At 40.7% G+C, this 23,431-nt stretch overlaps 2 protein-coding genes across 4 annotated transcripts in view; both read left to right on the forward strand.

The window, feature by feature from the left end:
- Window positions 1-9,868, forward strand: part of wipi1 (WD repeat domain, phosphoinositide interacting 1) — a 19,105-nt gene extending 9,237 nt beyond the window's left edge. For both annotated transcript variants that reach the window (XM_034895244.1, XM_034895245.1), the window contains exons 6-13: window positions 2,213-2,305; window positions 4,058-4,128; window positions 4,905-5,012; window positions 5,194-5,358; window positions 6,147-6,254; window positions 7,289-7,428; window positions 8,036-8,136; window positions 9,073-9,868. In XM_034895244.1, the coding sequence (XP_034751135.1) occupies window positions 2,213-2,305; window positions 4,058-4,128; window positions 4,905-5,012; window positions 5,194-5,358; window positions 6,147-6,254; window positions 7,289-7,428; window positions 8,036-8,136; window positions 9,073-9,123 (837 nt within the window). In that variant the 3' untranslated portion in view covers window positions 9,124-9,868. The remainder of the gene's footprint in view (window positions 1-2,212; window positions 2,306-4,057; window positions 4,129-4,904; window positions 5,013-5,193; window positions 5,359-6,146; window positions 6,255-7,288; window positions 7,429-8,035; window positions 8,137-9,072) is intronic.
- A 4,846-nt stretch (window positions 9,869-14,714) lies between these two features.
- slc16a6b (solute carrier family 16 member 6b) lies at window positions 14,715-23,415 on the forward strand. Of its 2 annotated transcripts, none has more exons than XM_034895243.1 (6): window positions 14,715-14,789; window positions 18,635-18,882; window positions 19,023-19,166; window positions 20,039-20,167; window positions 20,954-21,853; window positions 22,642-23,415. In XM_034895243.1, the coding sequence occupies exons 2-6, from the start codon at window positions 18,651-18,653 to the stop codon at window positions 22,920-22,922; spliced, it is 1,686 nt and encodes a 561-aa protein (XP_034751134.1). In that variant the 5' UTR covers window positions 14,715-14,789; window positions 18,635-18,650; the 3' UTR covers window positions 22,923-23,415. The 2 variants fall into 2 exon arrangements, with proteins under 2 accessions (XP_034751134.1, XP_034751133.1); XM_034895242.1 differs by lacking the exon at window positions 14,715-14,789 and adding an exon at window positions 15,962-16,257.
- Window positions 23,416-23,431: the final 16 nt, after the last annotated feature.

The raw sequence follows: 23,431 nt of genomic DNA on the forward strand, positions 1-23,431 counted from the left end.
CACCCCCCTATGTTAAAATACAGGGGGCATAAGTATACACCCCCCTATGTTAAAATACATGGGCATAAGTATACACCCAATGTTAAATTCCCATAGAGACAGGCATATTTGTATTATTAAAGGCCAGTTATTACATGGATCAGGATACTATGCATACTGGTAAAGTTCCCTTGGACTTTGGAATCATACACACACTCACATACACACACACACACAAAGACACACACATCATCTCATACCCTTCACCATACATAGAGACAGGCATGGGGAACTTTCCATAAATCATCTCTCAATGCAAATCAAACCAGATATTAGGCTAACTGAAATAACACCATGGCGCTCTCTAGGAACTTTATCAGGATGCATAGTATCCTGATCCATGAAATAGCTGGCCGGTCTGCCTCTATGGGAATTTAACATAGGGGGTGTATATTTATGCCCCCTGTATTTTAAGGAAGAACTTTTATTTATTTATTATTCATTCACAAAGAAAATGTATGTCCTTAAAAGGTTGGATTTTCCTATTGTTTTTTAATTAAGGCATTAAGATCAATTTCAAAAAGACTTTTTTTTTATTCTTCTTTTTAACCAACTTTACTATGGGGGTGTAAACTTATGCAAGCCACTCTAGTTCATCTTTCATGACAGTCCAGTTCAAAGCCAGTCATTTTTTAAATAATCCGTTGTTCTTATCTCTTTCTACACACGAGTTGAAAGTTTCTCAGTATGTTGTTTGCTCCCAGCAGCGGGTTGTTATTGGTCCTCCACCGCCAGGTGAAACGTGAACTTTGCCCCCTTTCAGATAGCTCCGGTTCCTTTTTCACCTGGAAACATGTCGGCTGATCTGGGCCACACGCTGGCTGTTCGCTGAACTCAGCCAGACAGAAAACACTGTGGGTTGTTTCATACAGCAGAGCACGTTTGGGCCAACAATAATAGACAATAATACTCCCAGACCTGTATGCAGAGAAAAGATAGAAAGTAGAAAATATCATTTTATAGAGTCTGATGGATACCAGATTGCCATGTTGTCAGTAGAGCCCGACCGATATATCAACAGGCCGATATTATTGGCCGATATTAGGCATTTTCCAATGTGTCAGTATCAACCTTTATATTGGCCGATTTATTAAAAATAAAAATATTTTTTTAATTTATTTTTTAATATTCATTCATCAGAATTATTTATAATAACAAATAAATGGTTCTGATAAATGAACATTTAAAAAATAGAAAGTGACGGACAACCATGTTATGAGTGTTGGCGTTTCATTTATCTTTGTTCGTGTTTCAAGTTTCATATCTTAAGTTTGTATTTTTATACATTTTATTTATCAGAACTTTAATATATTTTGATGTTCCTCTGTTCTGTTGTATATATGTTCTGTTGACTATAAAACAAATTATGATCATATTATTTTAGTGACAACGCATTAATAACTACAAATTACTATTGCTAGGGAAATCTGTTTATGTTTTGTAACGTGTTTCTGGATTTGTTTTTTAAATATATATCGGCCGTAATGTCGGCATATCAGAATTTTTTAATTACCAGATATTGGTATTGGCTTTATTGGTCAAAAAATCTTCAAAAAATATACATTATGAGCTTTTTTTTTATCCTAAGCAAATAATGATAAATAGACCTTTTGACAAGGACAACATGTTTACAGTTAAAATGAGATATTCTAACTTTTCAGTGAAAATGTATTCAGTATCTATAATAACTATAACAAATGCACAAAGTTATAAAAGTCTAATACTGTGTGTTGGGCAGGCATTTATAATGAGTATTAAATGAAATGTTGACTATTAATCTTTACATAATAAGCTAGAGTAATTTATTATAGAATACACATACTGCATAATAACACTTAACGTATACAGTGGGGTTCAAAAGTTTGGGCCCCCCAGATAAAATGTGTATTAATGTGCATAAAGAAGCCAAGAAAAGATTAAAAACAATCTTCAAAAGGCATCCAATGACAGATTAGACATTAGTATAATATGTCCCAAAAAGTTAGATTTTATTTCCATCATTTGGACTTTCAAAATAACAGAAAACTAAAAAATGGCGTCTGCAACAGTTTGGGCCCCCTGCAGAGTTTCTAGCCTAACATTCTATCAGAGTGGAATAACCATAGACTGTATACATACAGTTTATATGAATATTAACGGCCTATGGGAATAACTCTTTCTCTTTCTGTTTCAGAACACAGTGACCATGATCCCGGCTCACGACAGTCCCCTGGCAGCTCTCACCTTCAACGCCTCGGCCACCAGACTCGCCAGTGCCTCAGAGAGGGTAAGGCCGACCGAAGTCCCTGAGATAGGCACACGCTGTATATTAGAATAGAATAAAATGCCTTTATGGTCATTATACACAAGTGCAGTACCTGTGCAATGAGATGGAAGCAATCCCTTTACAGTGTCAACACAGAATCTAAAAATATAAATTATAAGAATATAAAGTACAGGTAGTTCAGAGAAAAGGGGGGGGGCTAGTGCACAGTCCTGAGTCTTGAGAGCAACTATATACATCTATTAATTAGCTTTAAATACACATTATGCGAAAAGAAGTTAAGTATTAACAAGTAAATAAATATTGCACAGTAATGAAATAAAATGGTTAAATATTAAATATTGCACTGTATGAAATTGCACAGAATTCCATTGTCCTTATAGGAATTATATAACAGTATTGCATTATACTGTATAACAGTATTGCAATAGCTCCAAAAGAGCCTGCACCGCAACAAATTTAACGTATAATTTACAGTAACTTACTGTAACAATTGTCCAGTAAGTTACTGTGAATTCTTTTACAGTAAAGGTACCGTACTTCCATTTACAGTGCTTAATGTATTCATTGTAAAATACAAAACTATTAAACACAACATAAGTAAAAAAAAGTAAAAATACATTATTTTACTATTTACAGTACTATAGTGGCTATATTGCGATTTTTTTACAATAATGCTTTGACTGTGATTTTTAACAGTAATGCTTTGACTGTGATTTTTTACAGTAATGCTTTGACTGTGATTTCAACTGTAATACTACTATGATTTTGTCATGTCAACAAGGTTGTAATGTGACTTTACAGCATTCTACTGTAGAAGTAATATACAGTAGTGTTACTGTGAAATCTAAAGGAAATAACTGGAGATGTCAGTCATTTTTTGCTGTGTGGACCTAGGCATCGTAGGTGTCTGGTTAGGGCCCATCTGCCACTAGAGGGACTAGTAAGAGTGGAAAAGTCAAAACATTTGTATTTTAATTTTGACAATAATTGTAAAATTCCCAATCTGACACACTAAACTAAAGCCACTGCCTTCCAAAATGTCAGTTTCATTTAGGTGAGCAAAAAACTACTTGGAGAGCAGAGTGTACCTACGAGAGTGTGTACGCACTCCAGCGCTCGTACTGCACCCTGAAACTGGTTGGCACATGGTGGCTGCTCTGTGTCTCCCATTAACACCCACGGGTGCCATTATTTGCCTCTCCTTATGTGTTGGTTCATGCTCGCTGCAGCCTGTACAACTCTCCATTGTTGAATTGGTGCACAATACCTGCACGTGTGAAAGTGAACTTGCAAGATATGACTTAAACCTGACCCCAAAGCAGATGACTACAACAGTACTTGGCAAATATACATTTACATAGCAACCGGTCCCACTTTGCATTAAATCTTTGCTGATCCTTTGCTTTCATCAGCCAAGGCTTTGGGCATGGTTATTGATATTGTCCGGGGTCTGGGTCTGTGAGTCTAGGTCCATGCAGAGTTAAAACACCATTTTAAAACTATATCTATCCATTGACCTAAACTGTTTCATGTCATGCATTGATCCAGAATTATATTAAACCCTAAGGCTTTGCCTCAAATGGCCCATCTCCTCTAGTTACATAGCAGATTATAATTGGGACACTAAAGCTCTGCATAAGGGAAGAACAGCTCCAGGTTCTGTACCAAGTTCCTAACAGAAAACTCTATTTTTCTAGAAAAAATGTAGTTCTAACATAAAGATGAGCCCTCCCTGTCTGTCTGTATATCCAGGGCACCGTCATCCGGGTCTTCTCCATCCCTGAGGGCCTGCGTCTGTTTGAGTTCCGCCGCGGCATGAAGAGGTGAGAGCTAAAACACATCATATAACATCTGCATTCTTGTAAAGAAACACACTCTCTAATGTGTGAGCACAGCTAAAGACTCAACTGAAAGAACTAGATCATCATTCCAAACACGCTATATCATTATGTATAATATTATATTCTTGCAGTGCTACATTAGCATGCATGCTCTTATGCCTGGGGACTGATTCATGGTTATTAAATGGGACATAACCTGTGTTGGTTGAGATCTTCAGGAGTGTAAGAGTGAGGTTTTAATAAATAGCTTACTAATGGTCAAAGTGATAATCTCCCTTAAACTATTCATTTATCCTATTTTTTGCACTTTGTGTGTGTGTCTGTGTGTGTGTGTCTGTGTCTCTCTGTGTGTGTCTGTATCTCTCTGTATGTGTCTGTATCTCCGTGTGTGTGTCTGTCTCTGTGTGTCTGTGTGTGTGTGTGTGTGTGTGTGTGTGTGTGTGTGTGTCTCTCTGTGTGTGTGTCTGTATCTCTCTGTATGTGTCTGTATCTCCGTGTGTGTGTCTGTGTCTCTGTGTGTGTGTGTGTGTGTGTGTGTGTGTTTGTGTGTGTCTCTGTGTGTGTGTCTGTACCTCTCTAAATGTGTGTCTGTATCTCCGTGTGCGTGTCTGTGTCTGTGTGTGTGTGTGTGTCTGTATCTCTATATGTGTGTCTGTATCTCTCTGTATGTGTCTGTATCTCCGTGTGTGTCTCTGTGTGTCTCTGTGTGTCTCTGTGTGTGTGTGTGTGTGTGTGTGTGTGTGTGTGTGTGTGTGTAGGTACGTCAATATAAGCTCTTTATCCTTCAGCCCCGATGGCCAGTTCCTCTGTGCGTCCAGCAACACAGAGACTGTACACATCTTCAAACTAGAGCAACAGGGACTAAGGTATGTACACACACACACACATACACACACACACACACACACACACACACACACACACAGTAAATGCAACAAATTCATTTAAACATGTTGGGTGCTTTTAGGGAGAACTATGTTGTAATTGTTGTAGCTTTGACCCCTAGTTCTATCTTTTCTATCTTTCTATCTGTCCCGCTGTGTGCAGTGGGGGGGATGAGGCTGCCACCTGGACAGCCTACATGGGGAAGGTGTTCTCCGCAGCCAGCAGCTACCTCCCTGCTCAGGTGTCTGGCATGATGAGCCAGGACCGGGCGTTTGCCACCGTGCACCTAGTCACATCGGGCCAGAGGAACGTCTGCACCCTGGCTATGTACGTGAGCTTCTCTTTGGAATCACACCTGCTCCCTCTATTTGTTTCTGTGTCCTTTAAAGTCCCAGACCCAGAAACATTTAAACTATGTAATAATACTGGTATGATTAATATTTTGTTTAACATGTTTTTTTCATGTAAAAAGTTAAAAAAAAAAACTCTGAAAGGGGTTGGAAGCACATCGATTCTTTTTCCCTCATTGAGAAATTATGCATGTAGACTACCCCCCCCCCCCACACACACACACACACACACACACACACACACCACCGCTGCTCATGTTTGAGACTCGCATCTGATTGGCTGATGAAAGAGCAGTGTGCATCAACACAGAAACAATAGAGAGATTTAGCCATGGTCAATTTGGGGCTCTTATTTTGAAAGTGCTGAAAATTCCTATTTTAAATTAAAGTATTTAAATTAAAAGTACTTAATCTCAGTTTTATGGCTATGTAAAGCACAGTGCTGGTAAACTTCCATATTTAATTAAATATATAAGTTGTATCTAGGAAGAATGATCTAAGAAGATAAGAAGGTCTCCACATTCTACAAGTTGGGATTCAGGTTTTTAAGAGAGCAGAGATGACCTACTAAAAAATACTATCTGAGTTAAGATGTTCTGTATATCTATATCATTCCTGATCCAGCTATGACTGGTGCACAAATAGCTGTCTGCAGACTATGTTTAGGGTGACAAAGGGTAAATGAATTGGACGTAAGTGGTCTATCTATATATAGCTGTAATTGTTACTAAACAACTGAAAAAGATATTTAATGTGATTTTCCAGCATCCAAAAGCTTCCACGGGTCCTGGTGGCCACAGCTGACGGACAGCTGTTCATCTACAACGTGGATCCACTTGATGGAGGAGAGTGCATTTTAGCCCACAAACACAGGTGAGGCAACAACAACATATTTCAGAGGGGCGGGATAGATGTTAAAGGGGAATTTTTATTACCTATACCTATTTTCCTGTTTTTGTGTCTAAGTGACTGAACGGTGTAACCTTCAGCCACAGACCGGGCTGCAAGGTAACCCTACAGGGCAAGTGGGCATCGTCAGTTTGGTCTCTGAAAGTGCTGTTTCTGTCACTGACAGACTCCGATTAATATTCTAAGGGTCTGACAACATTATGGATAGGATCCCTACAGAATAGACCTTTAAAACCTCTTTAAGTTCTTTCTGTTTAACCAGAAACGGCTCTAAAGTCGCTAACGCTAAACCCACCAGACTCCATTTATAAAACAATACTTTTAGTGTGTATACAATCAACATATTTTCACATGTAAATCTGTAAACTATGTGTTTATTTTAAACAAACCTAGAGTTGTAATGGTTGGAAAAGTGGAAAGACGACCCAAAACGGCTTTTCATAGTTATATTTTGTCTCGTTTGACTTTGTATTTTAAGTGTATTTTAGGATGCTAAAATCACTGATTATTTACATGGAGTCTGGTGGGTTTAGCAAACGCAATTTTGCATATGTTTTTATATTTAATAAAAGGATCTTACTTTTTAACATAAAGGTCGACCTCCTTAAAAATCTTTCCCATAATGTTGCTGGACAATAACCCTATCAACTTGGATCGCATGTTCAAGTCCACATATGGACCAAAGCATGGAGTGTGGGCTGGTAGCTCACCTCCTGGGCACTGCTCTTGAACAAGGCGCCAAACCTCCCTCAGCCGCTCAGGGATCTGGTCCAGCACTGGCAGCCCCCCCACTCTGACATCTCCCCATTAGTGCATGTATAGGACCTGAGCATGTGTGTGTAGTTCAGGCCTTTGTGTAGTGTGTAATAACAGAATGTAGATTGTAATTTCCCCATAGAGGATCAATAAAGAGTACAATGGGTCTTAAAGACTTGATATGTCTGATGCAAAGTTGATTTTTACTCCTGTGTTCTTCAATCCTTCTTGTCTCCTCTCAGGCTCTTTGGTTTTGATGAAGACCAGGACGAGGGACCAGAGTCGGAAGGGTCAGAGGTCACAGGGACAGCGCAGGCTTGTCCGTCCTACGCTGCGACCGCCGCCTTACCGGCCGCTGGTCCCGTCACGGCAACCCTCACTGGTTAGTAGTCCCACACAAGGGTTCGGCTTCACTCTGATCGTGGTGGACATCTTTTTTGAAGAAAGAAGCAGTTAGAGTTACTCAGTGGTGGAATAGTAACAGTACATCTACTTCAGTACTGTACTTCAGTACAGATGTTGAGGTACTTGTACTTTACTTGAGACTTTTCATGCCACTTTCTACTTCTACTCGCTACATATTCAGAGAAATATTCTACTTTTTATTCAACTCCAGTCATCTGACAGCTTTAGTTACTAGTTACTTTAGTTACTAAATACTTTCCACATTAAGATTCCTGCACACTAAACGCATGCAGTTTATAATATGTGCTGTTTTATTATGAAGTAACCTAGCAACAATTTAAAGGCCTCCAGGTCCAGCTGAGGTCCAGCGGAGATGATGATGTCATTAAACACACAGCTGGTTGGATCACAAAAAAGTGTTGAAAAAAGGGACAAAAACGTAAGAAAAAGTGGATTAAAAGCCTCGACAAACGTGTTGATCTTGATTTTGACGGGAAGACAACATTAGGGTGAAGTACGCTGCGTCGGGTAAACATGGAGCTGCTCTCATGCGTTGTCTGCCTCCCTCCCCCGTTTCTACCCAGGCTACTCTGAAGATGGCGGAGCGATGAAAGGCGAAGTCATTCCAGAACACGAGTTCGCCGCTGGCCCTGTGTGTCTGGACGACGAGAACGAGTTTCCACCTGTGAGCATCCAGAAGTCCTAAATGTCAGCTGTTGCTAGCTCTCCTCCTTTCCTGGCCAAATGCCAAAGCATTCAGGCGCACAGAAAGATTGCGTTGCCATGGTTGCGTCCTAAATAGCATACTATGCACAACATATATAAATACCAGCATATGTTTGTGTGAATAAACAGTAGTGTGTATCTTTTTGGACACACTTACGCCACTTCCTGAGAGCCTCCTTGCCATTGGAGACGCGTAACCATGGTAACCCCTGCAGACCTCCGCTCTGGCGCCATCACCAGATAACACTTAAATTACTGAAAAAGGAAATCGAGTAGGCTCTAGTTGCTTTCCTTTTTAAGTAAGTTAAGCATTACTTTTTTCAGTAATTCCTTCAGCGTGGGGGGGTGGGGGGGGGGGTGGTGGTTTACCCATCAATAATCCTAACTTGCCAGTGCAACCCCCACCCCCCCCCCAAATATCTTATAATATTGATGAACGAAAATTATTATTATTAAAAAAACACGTGGGATTTTTGACTAAGTAGAAAGTTTTGAACAATAAAGGAGATTAATTCATTAATTAATTATAATAATCTACTACTTATAATAATAATAATATTTATACATAACAAAGGCATTATCACTATATGAGTTGATGCAGAGAAGGCACAAATTGTTGCAGAGGAATTCACCAGAATGCAGGAAATTCGGTGTTTCCTGTTAAAAATTTCACAAGGGGGGACCCCAAGAACCTCCATTTGGAATTCCCCCCCCCCCCTAATGTTGAACCCAAAGTAACACCCCTTAGCAGACGTAAAAGACATATTACCCAAATGTCCTGGAAGTTTTGGATTGGTTTTTATCTGTTGTACCGGAATGTCCCCTAATCCAGCAACCGGGACATTTGACAAGTCCTGAAGACAAAACTAACTGGTGTGTTGATGTGTTTTGGTAGATTAATTGGTGCCGAGACGGGACTGGAGGGGGCCAGGCCAGGCGCTCGTGAATGGGTAGAAGGACAGATGGCCAAACAGACAGACAGGCGCTGGCAAGTGGGATGAACCAGCATTAAAAAATTTAAAAAAAAATTTTTTTAGGGTGCCAAGTTATTTTTTTCCATTATTGAAAAATTCAAGTTGATGTGGGAAAAACAAAACACTGAAAAAGAAGTAGATGTAGCCTCAATCTGGTCCTCGTGTTACGTAATGATTGTGTTAAAAAAGACACTTCTAATGTTGTCATAGCAACAGTAGTACCTCTGAACTTCCTTCCAGCTTGCTGTTGAGTTACCAAACATCAACCGTGAACTGAAAGGCCATTTCTTAACGTGTAGATGCTGTTGACTACTTCAAAATGAATCAGGGAGATGTCTTTAAGGAGTATTTTATGAGCTGCATGCTGGAGCAGATCTATAACCACAATGTTCATGGCTTTTTTTTTACTTGACAGATATTTTTAGTAAGTTGCATTATTGTAGCAACATCTTCATTTATATCATTAATAATATTTTTAGTTCACGTCCATGATAAAGAATGGTTTTCATTTTAATTCTGTATTGTATTTTACTGCATTGACATGTATTGGATGTTTCTGTGTGATACATTTCAGAAGGTGTGTATGTACTGTATGAATGTTTGTGCCTATTATCATTTGTAAAGAGTAAAGTATTTTACTAATTGCACAAGACCAAAACAAGTGAAAGAAACAAAGAAATGAACACATGGAGTAAGAATGAACCTATGCAAAGCAAAGAATTTGTCTTGTTCTATTTTTATTTTCAGTTATTCATTTTTCAGTTGATAAAGGAGCTTATAGATGAGATCTGGATGACTGACGTACATGTTGATGGGTGTTTATGATTTCATAACAGGTCAGTCCCAAGTCAAACATTTCATTTACAGCCACTAACCACAGGTGTTGTTGCATAAGTGTGTGTTGCTTTCAGGAATCCGTGATCTATTCAGTGATCTGAAAATTCTAGGCTCTGACTAATTACATCATCACAGCTCACTGGGCTTTTGTTGTGGCTTTTATAATATTTAAATTCAAAAATGCCCAACCTGATTATGTTGCTAAACCAATGCTACAGTATTCTACTTGAATACCCAAGTTGCGTATAGCCGAGCAGAGCTGTACCATATAGGAAATTCCGCAAAAGTTTCTGCGATGGTACCTGATAATAGTGGTGTAGTCTAATGTTTTGTAGTGGGTATAAAGTACTGTATATTGGCCAAAATCTGCCTTTTTTTTGGTGTGGGGAATATCATAATGGGTGGTCTGGGTGTCCTCCCCCAGGGAAATTTTGAGCCATTACTTTATTTCCTGTATTCAGATGCACTTTTATGCACAAATGTACAGTGAAAATACCTTTAATAAGCATATGTGTAACCTGGGCTGCAGTCAAGTAGTTCTTTATGCTTAGGAAGGTTCCTAAAAAAGGGAAATTTCCTTAAAGGTATGGTCCATGAAGGATTATACATGAAGTATAACAATGAATCTTCTAGCATGCTAAAGTTCGCCATGGCGTTCCACAAGGCACAATGCTTGGACCAATTCTATTAACCTTACGTATGCTACTCTAGGCAACATTAGGAAAACACTATTAACTTTCCCTCTTATGATACTGAATTATATCTATTGATCCAAAACGAAGCTGAATAAGTAGTCCATGCATTTGTCACTTCCGGGCTGGATTATTGTAATTCCTTACTATCAGGATGCTCACCTGATGTACCTGATAACAGTGGTGTATTCTAATGTGTTGTAGTTGGTATACTGTACTGTATATTGGTCAGAATCTGCCTTTTTTTGGGGGGGGGGTGTCATAGTGGGGGTTCTGGGTGTCCTCATTTTCTGTATTCAGATGCTCTTTTATGCACCAATTTACGGTGAAAATAACTTTATTTGGCCTATGTGAAGAAGAAAACACAGATGACAATACAAAGTATATCAAAATTATAATGGAAAGTATGTTATTGTGTGTCATTGGGTATTTTTATGTGGGTTTATGGAATTCCTGGAGCTTTTTAGTGGGAATGAAGCCATACATTTAAGCAGCTTTTCAGCAGCAATTAGGCCTAAATGGTACTCAAGTATCACTTAGACTACACCACTGCCTGATGCCAATTTAAGGTTCGGCATCCAGACCCTTTTGGAAACCACTTAAAATATGTTTAAATACTGGTTACAGTTACAGGAACGAGCGAGAGGATCATTATCACCATCATGTCTTAGTCAGGAGGTCTTAAAATGAGAAATTATAAAAGCCCTTATCCTAAGGGAAACTGTTGTGCTGCAGTGGCAAAGATGTGTGAATAAACCAAACAGTAAAGATTATCAGAAGGGGCCAAAATCTAATGAATTTGCCAGCAATGTGAACAGTTGAACCATAAGTGTCATAAATATAACAACGTGCAAATTCAAAATATATACAGGCCAAAAGGTTAACAGCTTTTGACCTCACGTGAATAATAATTAGCTATGTGCACTGCTGGAAAAAAGTAAAAAGAGGCTGGTTGCTTTAGCAAGTTGTTGAGTTTACAAAAATTTGCTGAATAAGATAAAGACACAACATATTGAAAAACCTTTGTTAATTTGCTATTTGTGCTGTGTAACTGTGTTACAGCAGCGAATGAGAGCTGACTGAAAAGTTGTAAGAAGTATAGACGTAATACCTTGCGTGAGACAGGATTTTTTTATTTCGCAGAACTTTCCTTGTAGTCATGCTTGTTGATGTTGTCATATGTTCACCAAATAGCCTGTTTCTACCTTTACTGTACATCCATGCTATCCACAAGTCTTTATATTTACAGCCTATTTCCTCAAGATACCACAACAACTTTGGTCTGTGTAACAAATGAAACACATACAGTAAAGTTCTTATTGTTACAGGCGACACACCCCCCAGGGTTCTCCTCAACCTGTAAGACACAGGTTCATTGGCTGTAGAAACTTTACCGTCCTTTATTTACTATTTTTTGCTATCTTTTGCTATATTATTTGCTATCTTGGGCTACTGGACATCGTTATTTAAGACAGAAACTCTTCTTCTTAGGTCTTCCTGTAACGACAGCTGTCAATCAAGATAGGCTACAAGGAGGTCTGTGTTGGTCTCCCTCTACAGCAAATCCTGGGCTGGGGTCAAGTAGTTTTTTATGCTTAGGGAGGTTCCTAACAAAGGCAAATTACCTAGAAGTATGATCCATGAAAGATGATACATGAAGTACAACAATGAATCTTCCGTGCATTCTAAAATTTGCCATGGCGTTCCACAAGGCTCAATGCTTGGACCAATTCTATTCGCCTTATACAGTATATGCTACTCTAGGCAATATTATTAGGAAACACTATTAACTTTCACTCTTACGATACCGAATTATATCTATTGATCAAGCCAGATAAAACGGGTGAAAAAGACATAAAAACCTGAATGACCCACACACACCCACCCGCAGTATTTTGAGATACATTCTCATTATTTCAAGATACTAATTCCATATTTTGAGATGCTAAGTCAAAATTTTAACAACATTTTAGATACTTAGTCAATATTTTGAGATAAGTCAATATTCTGAGATACATTCTCCTTATTTTGAGATAGTAATACAACAGTCAGATATAATAAGTCATTTTTTGTCAATGTTTCTGATACTAAATCAATATTTTGTTCATATTTGAGACTAGTCAATGTTTTTAGAGACATTATCATAATTTTTGAGATACTAAGTCATTATTTCAATTTTCTGAGGTAACTAATTCAACATTTTGACAAAATTTGAGAAGACCAAAATTTTGAGATCCAGTCATTATTTTGAGATAGATTATCATTATTTTTGAGATACTAAGTCATTTCAATTTTTCGGAGATACTAAGTCAAAATTTTGACTATATTTTGAGATAAGTCAATATTTTGAGATACATTCTTATTATTTTTTGATACAAAGTCAATATTTTAAAGTTTCTCATTATTGTCGGTTTTTTGGACCTCATGACATTTTACATTGGGGTTAAGAACAGGGGGTTAGGAAAAGACAAAGTCTTCAGCCCTACATGTTTTCATTTCTGCTTTTTGTAGACTACAAACTACTTTAATTAACCCTGAAAACAAAACAGGGTGTACAGCAAATATCGCAGGTTGTTGTTCTGTAGCTAGCCTACTCACTTTGTGTTTCCTTCATGGGTACAGCCTTTTGGTTTCCTATTACATCACTCGTAAGTATAAAAAAAAAACTATAACCAGCTAAAACCTCACACCCTGGGGGACAGTGTATTGCAGAGAGAAGACAAAGACAAAAGATCCCATGGGGGAGAGGAGACGAGAACAAGAAAACAGTCTAAGTTCAAAGTAAATAGTAGAAGAATGAAACGCCGGTCTCTGGAGCGTTGGGCAAGTGGTTTTCACACGTCATGTAATCATCATAGGGACTTAAATGTCATCACGGAGACAAATCTCTATAGTATCATAGTATAAATGAGTCTTTAAGTTTTATTTTATTGGAATCTGAAAAGGAAAGGCTGACAAAATGACTTCAAGTTCAACACAACATCAAATATATTGTGAGGCACGGAGGATTCCAGTTTAAGAAGTATGAGAAAATAGTCAAATGTTAGTTACATGTAAGTAAGTTAGTAACGTTATGATAGTTACATGTAGGAGAAACTGTGTGGATAAACATTCAGACACCCTGGTTATGTTGGACCAGTGTCACGCTATTCAGTTTGTCTTCATTTGAACCCTCATGTCACCCGTTTCAAAGTGTTTTATATCAGAAACATGGTTTCTTTCAACCAAATTGCCCAAAAATAAAATGGACTGTTCCATACAACACTCTTCAGGTAAAATTAATGATTACTTTCATTGAATTTTTGACATCTACCCATCTGAGATCCACTTAACATCCTCTGATCTTAACTATCAGTCAAAATTATTCATAACGTATGTTTAATTTGATGACCATGAATTCCAAGGATGAGTGTAAAACCTGTTACTAATCCAGCTCAGTTTTTTTTTTAAAGTGCCAAAAGTTGGAAAAAGTGACAAATAAATCAAAAAAAGCGACAAAAACATAAAAAAAACAACAACAAAAACATTTTTAATTTTACCTGGAAAGACAAGTTTATGGTTAAAGGGAAGACCTCCCAGTGACCTTACTACAAGAATTAATTCAGTTAGAGGAGTCTTGAGATTTCAGATTATTGCGTGTTAGAAAACCGGATTGAAATTAAAGTGTACATACAGGAGAAATTAAAGTGTATGTACAGGAGATACACACACACTGCAGATCACAAGAAATTATTCTTACAGCAACAACAAATGAAAGTTGACATCCTGTCCTTATCAAGAATACACAGGAAACAGATGTGGAGCTCTAACACTTCTCTACAATGAAACAGCCAGACATGACGCAAGATGCTCACATTAGTAGACCCAGTTGGAAATGAAAGTATTTTTTAATAGCTGTGTCAGCGTTGGACTGGTGGAGATGCAGGCCAACTGGTTCTTAACCAATGATGACACTTGATTTTGAAGTGGCACCTGGGTGGTCCAATCAGATTGTAGGGCAGGAACTGGTCTGGCCACCCTTTAGACACACCCCTGGCCCTGTCACAGAGTATTTTAGGTCAGGGCTCCTCAGAACGTAAAGCAGAGGATCTGTCACAGCTGAGAAACAGGTGAGTCCTTTATAAATTATACAGACATAAATGCAGGCTGAAGTTGTCATGGCATTTATCAAAACATGTGCTAAGTAAAGATTGTATTTAAATGAAATCCAGAATTTTGTTCTGAAAATGTCGCCACGTTTTATAATGAGATTCTCACACCTGTTTGGTCAAATTCCATGTATAAGAACACATATTTTCAGTTAACCCATCTGCTAAGCTTAACCAGGGAGCTCTATTGTGTGTGTCTATGAAAAAGTGCTTTTAGCTTATGTTGTGTTCAAATGTCCAATTAATTAATAGTTAATTAGAAGGTTGTGCCACACTAGTCTTGGCCCAAAACCTCCTTAAATTTGTCTGTAAATTCTCACAAGCTGTGTCCTTCCATATTTTATTATATTATATATATTATTATTTTCACATAGCCTACTTATATATGCTCTAGTGGAGGAAGTCAACACGCACACACACGCACACACACACACACACACACACACACACACACACACCTGCAGGGTGGAACGGGTTGCTGGGATTAAACTCTCAACTGGAATGAACCTGTTGGTTCCCGCGCCCGGTAGCCTATACACCTGAGCACGCGCTTAAAAATAAATAAAAATAACAACAACAAAAAAGGGCACGCACCAGCTGGAGCTGCATTCACGTCCGAAAATAAAATGCGTAAAGGTTGCATTCACATGCGTAAATATTGTTCATGCTTAGTTCGCGTATTCAAATCATTCATAGTAGGCTATAATTTATTAATAACTAACATAGCTGAGTTATATGTAAACCCCCAGATTTAATAAATTCCTTGCCAAAAAGGAATAAACCAGATGCAAAAATACTTATCAAAAGTTACAAAGAAAAGGTAGACTCTGCTTCCTGTCACATATTGTTACTGCAGTTAATACAGGCTACTGTATATCACATCGGTTTATCCTATTTTCTAATGGGTTTAGAGCTCATGCGCGTGCTACAAAGCGCACGTGTATACCGGGCGCGTGTATGAACAATACGGGTTTATTCCGGTTGAGAGTTTTTCCCAGGAACCTTACCATTGTGTGTGTGTGTGTGTGTGTGTGTGTGTGTGTGTACAGTTTACAGTCTCATTAGGGGACGCCCTGCGCGTTCATGGCATTCGCGCAGCCGCGTTTGAAGGTTTGAATACCGGCTCGAGCCGGTAAAGACCTGCCAAAACAGACAGGAAATTATTCACTGCAGACAAAAGATGCCGCTACTGCGGGCGTGATAGATAAATCAATTTCGGCTTCACTATTTGACTATTTTATTTAGCCTAGCAGGAAAAGTAGCCAAGGCTAGCTCACACAGTCGGCTACCGCGTTTAAAAGAAAGAATTTCAACGTAAAGTATTGCTTGGCAATACAACGTAACATCAAAGAGAGACAATGACATGACGAGGGGATAGGAAACCGGGCTTTGTTACACGAGAAGGCTGCTTTTCCAACCTCTCTAGCCGGTAAGTAGTCACGTCAACCTGGCAACTCGAGCTGTGTGATGCTGCCGAGCCTCCGCTCCGGGCAGCCAAAGCTGTACCGCTTTATTAGAAACGGCCCTGCGGATAAAGAGATAAAAACCACGTTTTGTCGTTTTTTTGTGTGAGAATGACGAGCCAGAACTCAGCGACGTTACGTTGACAACTTCACCTGAAAGCAACAAAATGCTCTATGTAAATGTAGCCACTTTTCATGTGTATACCCAGCCGTGTGGGAGATGCAAAGTAAGCCTATACTCTCTTTTATTTCTTTTAATGTTTAAGGCCTTTATGTGTAATAGGACAGCTTAGACATAAAAGGGCAGAAAGAGGGTGAATGACATGGCATGACAAATTTCTCCAAAGAAATGGCCGTGGGTGGGATCGAACCCGCGACCGCTGTGTCGCCTCTGTAGATGGGCGCCTGAGCGGTAGCGTACTGGCTGCCTGCGTGTTCCCCATCATGACATCACCCCCTCCACTGCACTGCGGTCTAAAATGGTCTTACAGCAAGTCATCTACTGACTCATTTGATGCCCAAAAAATCAACTACAGACATAAGATCATGGAAAGAAGTACTAAGTGCCACAGTTTCTGATGATGTGCCACTACCGTGGACATTGAAAAACATGCCTAGCTGTGGAAAATCTATTTTAAATAACGTGATGCAATATACAGTAATTATAGTATAGGAATATAGTGCTTATAAAACACACGTAATCATAAAAGCTGGTGTTAGTGCTATTGTCAGAGTCAGCTTTATTGGCCAAGTATGTGTACACATACAAGGAAATTGGCATAAAGATCTTAATAGCACTGTTCTCAGCCAGTGGCCATTAGCGCTAATCCATTTTAGGATGATATGGTGAAAAGGAAGGGATCACAATGAAACATAAGTTGTAGCCCCTTAAGAACATACATACACATGTTTAAACTAGAATAGAATAAAATGAAGTAAAACAATATATAGGTCATTTCAGAGAGGGAGAGTGTTCCTATTGGCTGCTCTGTGCATGCATTGCCCGTGTGACAAAGAGAGGAGAGGGAGAACTGCAGGAAGACTTCTTTTTACCCACTGCGGCATTAATGCATTTTTTAGTTTGCCTTTTCTTTTTTTTACACAGGCTGACGTAACCATATCATATCACAATCTGAAATCTGAGCTCAACATTATTTTATAGAAATAAACCTATGCCTTTTGTCTTGGGGATATGACATAATGGTTTCATAATGCCGGAGATAGCCTGAGGTAAAGGAGTTCGAGGCGCTGTGTTTGGGTACAAACAGGTGTGTGTGTGTGTGTGTGTGAGAGAGAGAGTTATCAGCTCACATTGTTGTTCTTCCTGGTTCCAGATGGTGTCTGAGCCCTTAAAGCTGAGTTCCCAAAACAAGACTTTCAAAGATGCCAGTTTGCCATTGTTTGGAAATCTTGGACCAGACGCGTTATTATGAATCCCAGTAGGTTTCTTGCAGGGCAGGGCGTCGAAAAAAAACAAAAAAAACGCATACTCGTTTACTTGAAATGGAAAAGGAGTCCATCAACTAATAGCAGATTTTCCTTTTTTAAATCTCCCATTTATGCACATATTTTTAGTGGGAAAAGGTGATAAGAAACAAGACTGACTTATGATTCTTATCCATAGCCCTAAAATTGAGTGCCACTAATATATAGGCGTTACACTGCCACCTGGTGGAGATCCCAATACACTACAAACAGGCAAAATGGCCAATACTATAACAGGGACGGTTCAGAACCGAGACACCCTGACCCCTGTCTCTTTGCCCCGTGGGGTCCGCCACATCCACGCCACTTTAGGAGAGCAGCAGCAGGTCCTGAGTGTGCTGATTCCAACACCAAAGTAAATATTAGAGCCATTTTTTACAGGCCACATATTTCCAGAACATTCTGACATTAACTTGGCATTTTTCAGACAGACACATCAGGAGAAAATGAACTTTTTGTGGGACCTGTTTCTGTCTCAGGACCAAACTCTCGCCAGATCTGGCAACGCAGAGGAGCTAACGTCAGCTGACGTCAGCTAACGTCCATAAACGCCCTAACAAAACTGATATCCGTGATGCTAAATATGTCTTTTAGCTGTGTACAAATCTAACTTTCAACTTTTCACAACGTTCCCTACAGGTTCTAAGGAGGCCACGCCCCTTTAGGAGACAGGAAGTGTGGACACTTGCACACCATTGTCGCTGCTTGAAATGCACTCTCTTTAGTATAGAGGATCTTTGACTATAATGCAACTACAGTAGATTGAAGTGTCGTCACACCCTAAGATAGGGGTCCTTCAACAAATTCAACTTCAGACATTTGGCTTCAACTCATGTCAACTCTGTGTCTTTCCTCCAGGTGGCCTGCTGTAGCCATGACGATGCCTCATTCCCAGCGTTGTTTGGGACCAAAAGTTTACCCAGAGGTGCCCGATGGCGGCTGGGGCTGGGCTGTGGCCATGGCCTTCTTCGTGGTGGAGGTCTGCACCTATGGGACCCTCAAGAGCCTGGGGGTCTTCCTCCAGGACCTTATGGAAGAGTTTGGGGAGAGTAACAGCCGAGTGTCCTGGGTTATTTCCATCTGTGTCTTCATCTTTACCTTCACTGGTGAGTCACTTAAGCTTTACTCAGTTTATTTTCTTCACATCAACCAATCGTTCCGTTCAACCGAGAGTTATTGTGTAACATGTAACTCAGGTGAAAGGATTGTTTTGACTAATAACGATGTGTCTCTCCCCTCACCCCAGCCCCCCTGTCCACGATGCTGAGCAACCGCTTCGGCTGCCAACGCGTGGTGATGATGGGAGGCTTCCTCATCAGCCTGGGAACCATCAGCTCCGCCTTCACCAACTCCATCAACGAGATGTACATCACCATCGGTGTTGTCTCAGGTACTTACCACAGTCAGACCCCTTCACATCTATCCATCTATCTATCTATTTATCTATCTATCTATCTATCTATCTATCTATCTATCTACCTATCTGTCTATCTATCTATCTATCCATCTATCTATCTATCTATCTATCTATCTATCTATCTATCTATCTATCTATCTATCTATCTATCTATCTATCTATCTATCTATCTGCCTGTCTGTGTGTCTGTCTGTGTGTCTGTATCACTGAGACATGCAGAATGACTGTATTGCTGTTCCAGATGTGTCTGTCTTGTCCAACAGCCTGTAGAGAATGAACTGAAGGGACTCCAGTGTCAACAACCAAATCTGAATCAATCTGTTTCTTCCAGAACTGTCCAATGACTGAGAGGTGATCAGCCTCTTCTAAACCCCATGCAGCGGGCTCTACTCCGCTGTCTTAATTCTCTAGGCATGAGAGCCTAGAGCAGAGCAGGATTAACTGGTGCATTCAAATAGTCCCCCAAAAAACACAAAACTTCCATTTCAGATGAGGATTGGCGAAACTGGAAATGGCTGGGGAGGAAGGAATACATGGACTGAATGAAAGTAATGGATGATGGCTGATGATGAAATGAGTTTTAGTTACAGTACTCCTACTGTGAGCCTCTAACATGGACCAGACCTAACTGGAGAACCCCTTCCTCTCTCTCTTATTTTGTCTATACAGGCTTTTTGTCTTTCAGCAGCAACTGTAGCAAAGCTGAGTCACCTCACGCAGCCTGCCACCTCTGGCCTGGAAGGACCAGACACCTTGACCTTTGACCCAGCCCACTGGCCTCTGCAGTGTTCCCACCGTTTGGGCCAGTGGCTGTCATGTCCCCTCTTTCTCTCCTTTGTTAACAGGCCTCGGCTACTGCTTCAGCTTCCTTCCCACCGTCACCATCCTCGCCCAGTACTTCTCCAGACGCCGGGCCCTCGTTACCTCCGTCGCGTCCTCGGGGGAATCCTTCGCCGTATTCACATTTGCTCCAGGTGAGTGTTCAGGGAGGGTCACAACATTCTGGGATGGAAGAACAACGTGATTGATAGGTGGACTATTTAAGCATGCAGGTTTCCTGTATTCCATCTATTCTAAGGGTCTTCCACAGACGGTTTAGTTAGAGGTAATACAACCCTGCAGCTAAAAAATAGATCAGTATGTGTTTATCTTTTAGAAGTGTCTCACAAATAACGAGTTGTTCAAAGGTAACCATGGTAACCATGTTTCACAGAAATAAATTAACTGACCGATGCAGGACAAGAAGACTAGAAGAAATAGTCTGATATCCAGAGAGACACTATGGGTACACGTGTGTTGTTGTGTACCCACGGTTATCTTCTTTGTTCAATATTTCTATAAAGCTGCATTGAATCTAAATTTATTGGAGTTGTCATGTGTGCAGTCTTTACCAACATCTGTTTTATCTAAAAAGAAACATTTCTCTGTTTTTTAATCTCACTTCAATGTTATCGCTGCAGAGTGGGACAAACTGACCACCACATACATAACAGATCCATACTTGGCACCTGTGTATCGATACAGTACTGCCACTGAAAATATCGCGATATTAGGCTGTATCCATTCCCCCCCCCCACCCCTACCACAGCAGTGCCCAGTCCCCAGGTTTAGTGGACTGCTTGACTGGTCATGTGGTAGGGGGAACTCCCGTTTAGCATGATGACATCTGAGCAGCTCCGTCTACTCAGGACAACAGTGAGATGAGGTAAAAAACTCCAGAGATGGAACACATTATAACCCCCGCTGTCCTCTGTCCACAGCCTTCACGGTACTGAAGGAACACATTGGCTGGCGCTACTGTCTGGTCATCCTCGGCACCGTCCAGGCGTCTGTGATCGCCTGCGGGCTTCTCCTCCGGCCAATCATCATTGAGCCACAGCCTGCAAAGGAGGACAGTGAATCAGACAAAGAGTCTCTCTGCCTGAAGCAGATGCAGACTGCTTACGAGCTGGAGAACGAGCAAACCAGGACCTCCATCAGTTCAGGGGTCTCCCAGGGTTCAGGGGACTCGGGTGTCACATCCCTCTCTGCTTCAGACGGAGACCTGAGGACTGCAGGGGCTGAAGGCAAGGCTGTGGAGTGGGAGGTGCAGGACAAAGAGTGCAGGGAGCCGTCTCTGTCCACACTTCTCACCCCAGGCGAGGACATGGATGAGGCAGGTCCTCTCCATCCTTCCAGACCCAAACTTCTGGACTTCTCTGTCCTTAAAGACGGGGCCTTTATCTGGTACTCCCTGTTTGGCTTGTTTGCCACACTGGGCTTCTTCGCCCCGCAGCTCTACATCATCGAGCTGAGTAAGAGCCGGGGCGTGGAGCCCAGCATGGCGTCCTACATGCTGTCTGTGATGGCCGTGGCCGAGATCTTCGGCCGGCTGTCCATCGGGCTGGTGTTGAACAGAGTCCGGTGCAGGAAGACCTTGGTGCTGCTGGGCTGTGTGGTTCTGTTGTGCCTGGTGCTGGTGGCCTTCACTATAGTGTGGGAGTTCTGGGGCCTGGTGGTCTGCTGCGCCCTCTACGGCTACTTCATGGGCACCGTGGGCTCCACTCACATCCCCATGCTGGCAGAGGAGGACGTGGTAGGCATCCAGAAGATGGCTTCCTCTGTGGGAGTGTACGTCTTCATCCAGAGCTTTGCTGGGCTGGCAGGGCCCCCCCTCGGAGGTAAAACATCTCCTCTACTAGGGCGGCACAGTATTTCTCTTTTTTTCCATTTTCATCAGCCATCAACTGATCACATAAAAACACGAAAGGCTGCGACACAGAGATTATTTGTGTTACTTGAAAGAAAATATCTTAGAAAAGTGCACTTAAAATGTCTTTTTAGTGGCGCCCTTCATATTCTATTCAACGTTCAGTAAGAGTTGTTTTAACCCTCGTGTTGTCTTCCCGTCTTGTTTTTCTGGGTTGAAATTTCAACATTTTGTTCCACACTTTAATGTTTTTGTCAATTTTATTCCATTTTTAAAAAATTATTATTATTATATTATTAGTAGTATTTAGTTACATTTTTTATTTTTTTTATTCTCACTTTTTCTGATGATCTTCATGTTTTTTGTGTGTGTCTTCGGTCGAATTTATGGTCCCTTTTTAGATTTAAATAATAAAATGTTTTTGTAGATTTTTTTGTAGTTTGTAATAAGATTTGTCACTTTTTTAACCGTTCTTTTGTCATAGTTCGTTGACAGAAAGTTTTTGTAAACGTGTCAAATGTGACCCGAGGACAACAGGAGGGTTAAATCAACAAGCAGTTTCTTATATTTTAGAGTACTGAAAGCAGCAGAACTGAAACCACTTTAATATCTATTTATTTATCATAAGTAATAACGTTATCGGGATATTCAACGTTATCACAAATCCTATTTTCTCCTCATATCAGCTACTTTTACCGTTAGCCTTCTCATCCTTGACCCCGTCTGTGGCCCTTCCCTAACACCTGTCTGATCTTCCAGGTGTGTTGGTGGATGTCACCAACAACTACGGCGCTGCCTTCTACTCCTGCGCGGTGGGCATGGGCCTCAGCGCCATCTGCCTGGCGCTGGTCGGCCCCGCCAAGTCCGGCATGTGCCAAAGACAGAGCGGAGACGGAGAGAAAGGCAGGAGCATAGACGAAGAGGAGAAGATGTCTCAGGACAGCGGCCAGGCCGACTTTTTGGAGGTGGACTTGGCCCTGGACTACAGTCCGTTCACACAGGCTGTGGATCAGGACAACGCCTCTGTGATAGGAAGCTGACCACACCATGTTGTGCCGGAGATTTCTCTGACGAGCAAACCCAGTTGGACTGGTTCGTCCTGCTGCTTTCATGTTCTGTAATCCTCGAGATCCTGAAAGCCTGTTCTTGACCAGGTACCATCCAACAAAAACTCGCTGACAAGCTACCAGTTAGAGAACCACTCCACGTTAACTCTGTTTGGTTTATGACAATATCACTGCTGCTGGGAGGTGTTTAATCTCTTTTCTCAAAAGATAGACTATCAAATGTATAAGAAGATAATGCGCAACGTTCAAAGTGGCCGCGGCGTCTGTCTTCCTTAAAAGAAAAACTTCTGCCAAATACGAGCAAATGAACACAAGAGTACTTGGCGAATAGCCAATTAAACAGCAGCGGGGCAACAGGCAATCATCTCCCTTGGCATCAGATCTGCACGGATCCACTTTCATTGGCAGAGGCTTTGCGTGTGTAATTCTGTTTTCCTGCACTCTAGGCACGTGACACTGTGAGCGGCGGGGGGGGGGGGGGG

This window comes from Etheostoma cragini, chromosome 15 (genome assembly GCF_013103735.1).
Source record: "Etheostoma cragini isolate CJK2018 chromosome 15, CSU_Ecrag_1.0, whole genome shotgun sequence".
Taxonomy (NCBI): Eukaryota; Metazoa; Chordata; class Actinopteri; order Perciformes; family Percidae; genus Etheostoma; species Etheostoma cragini.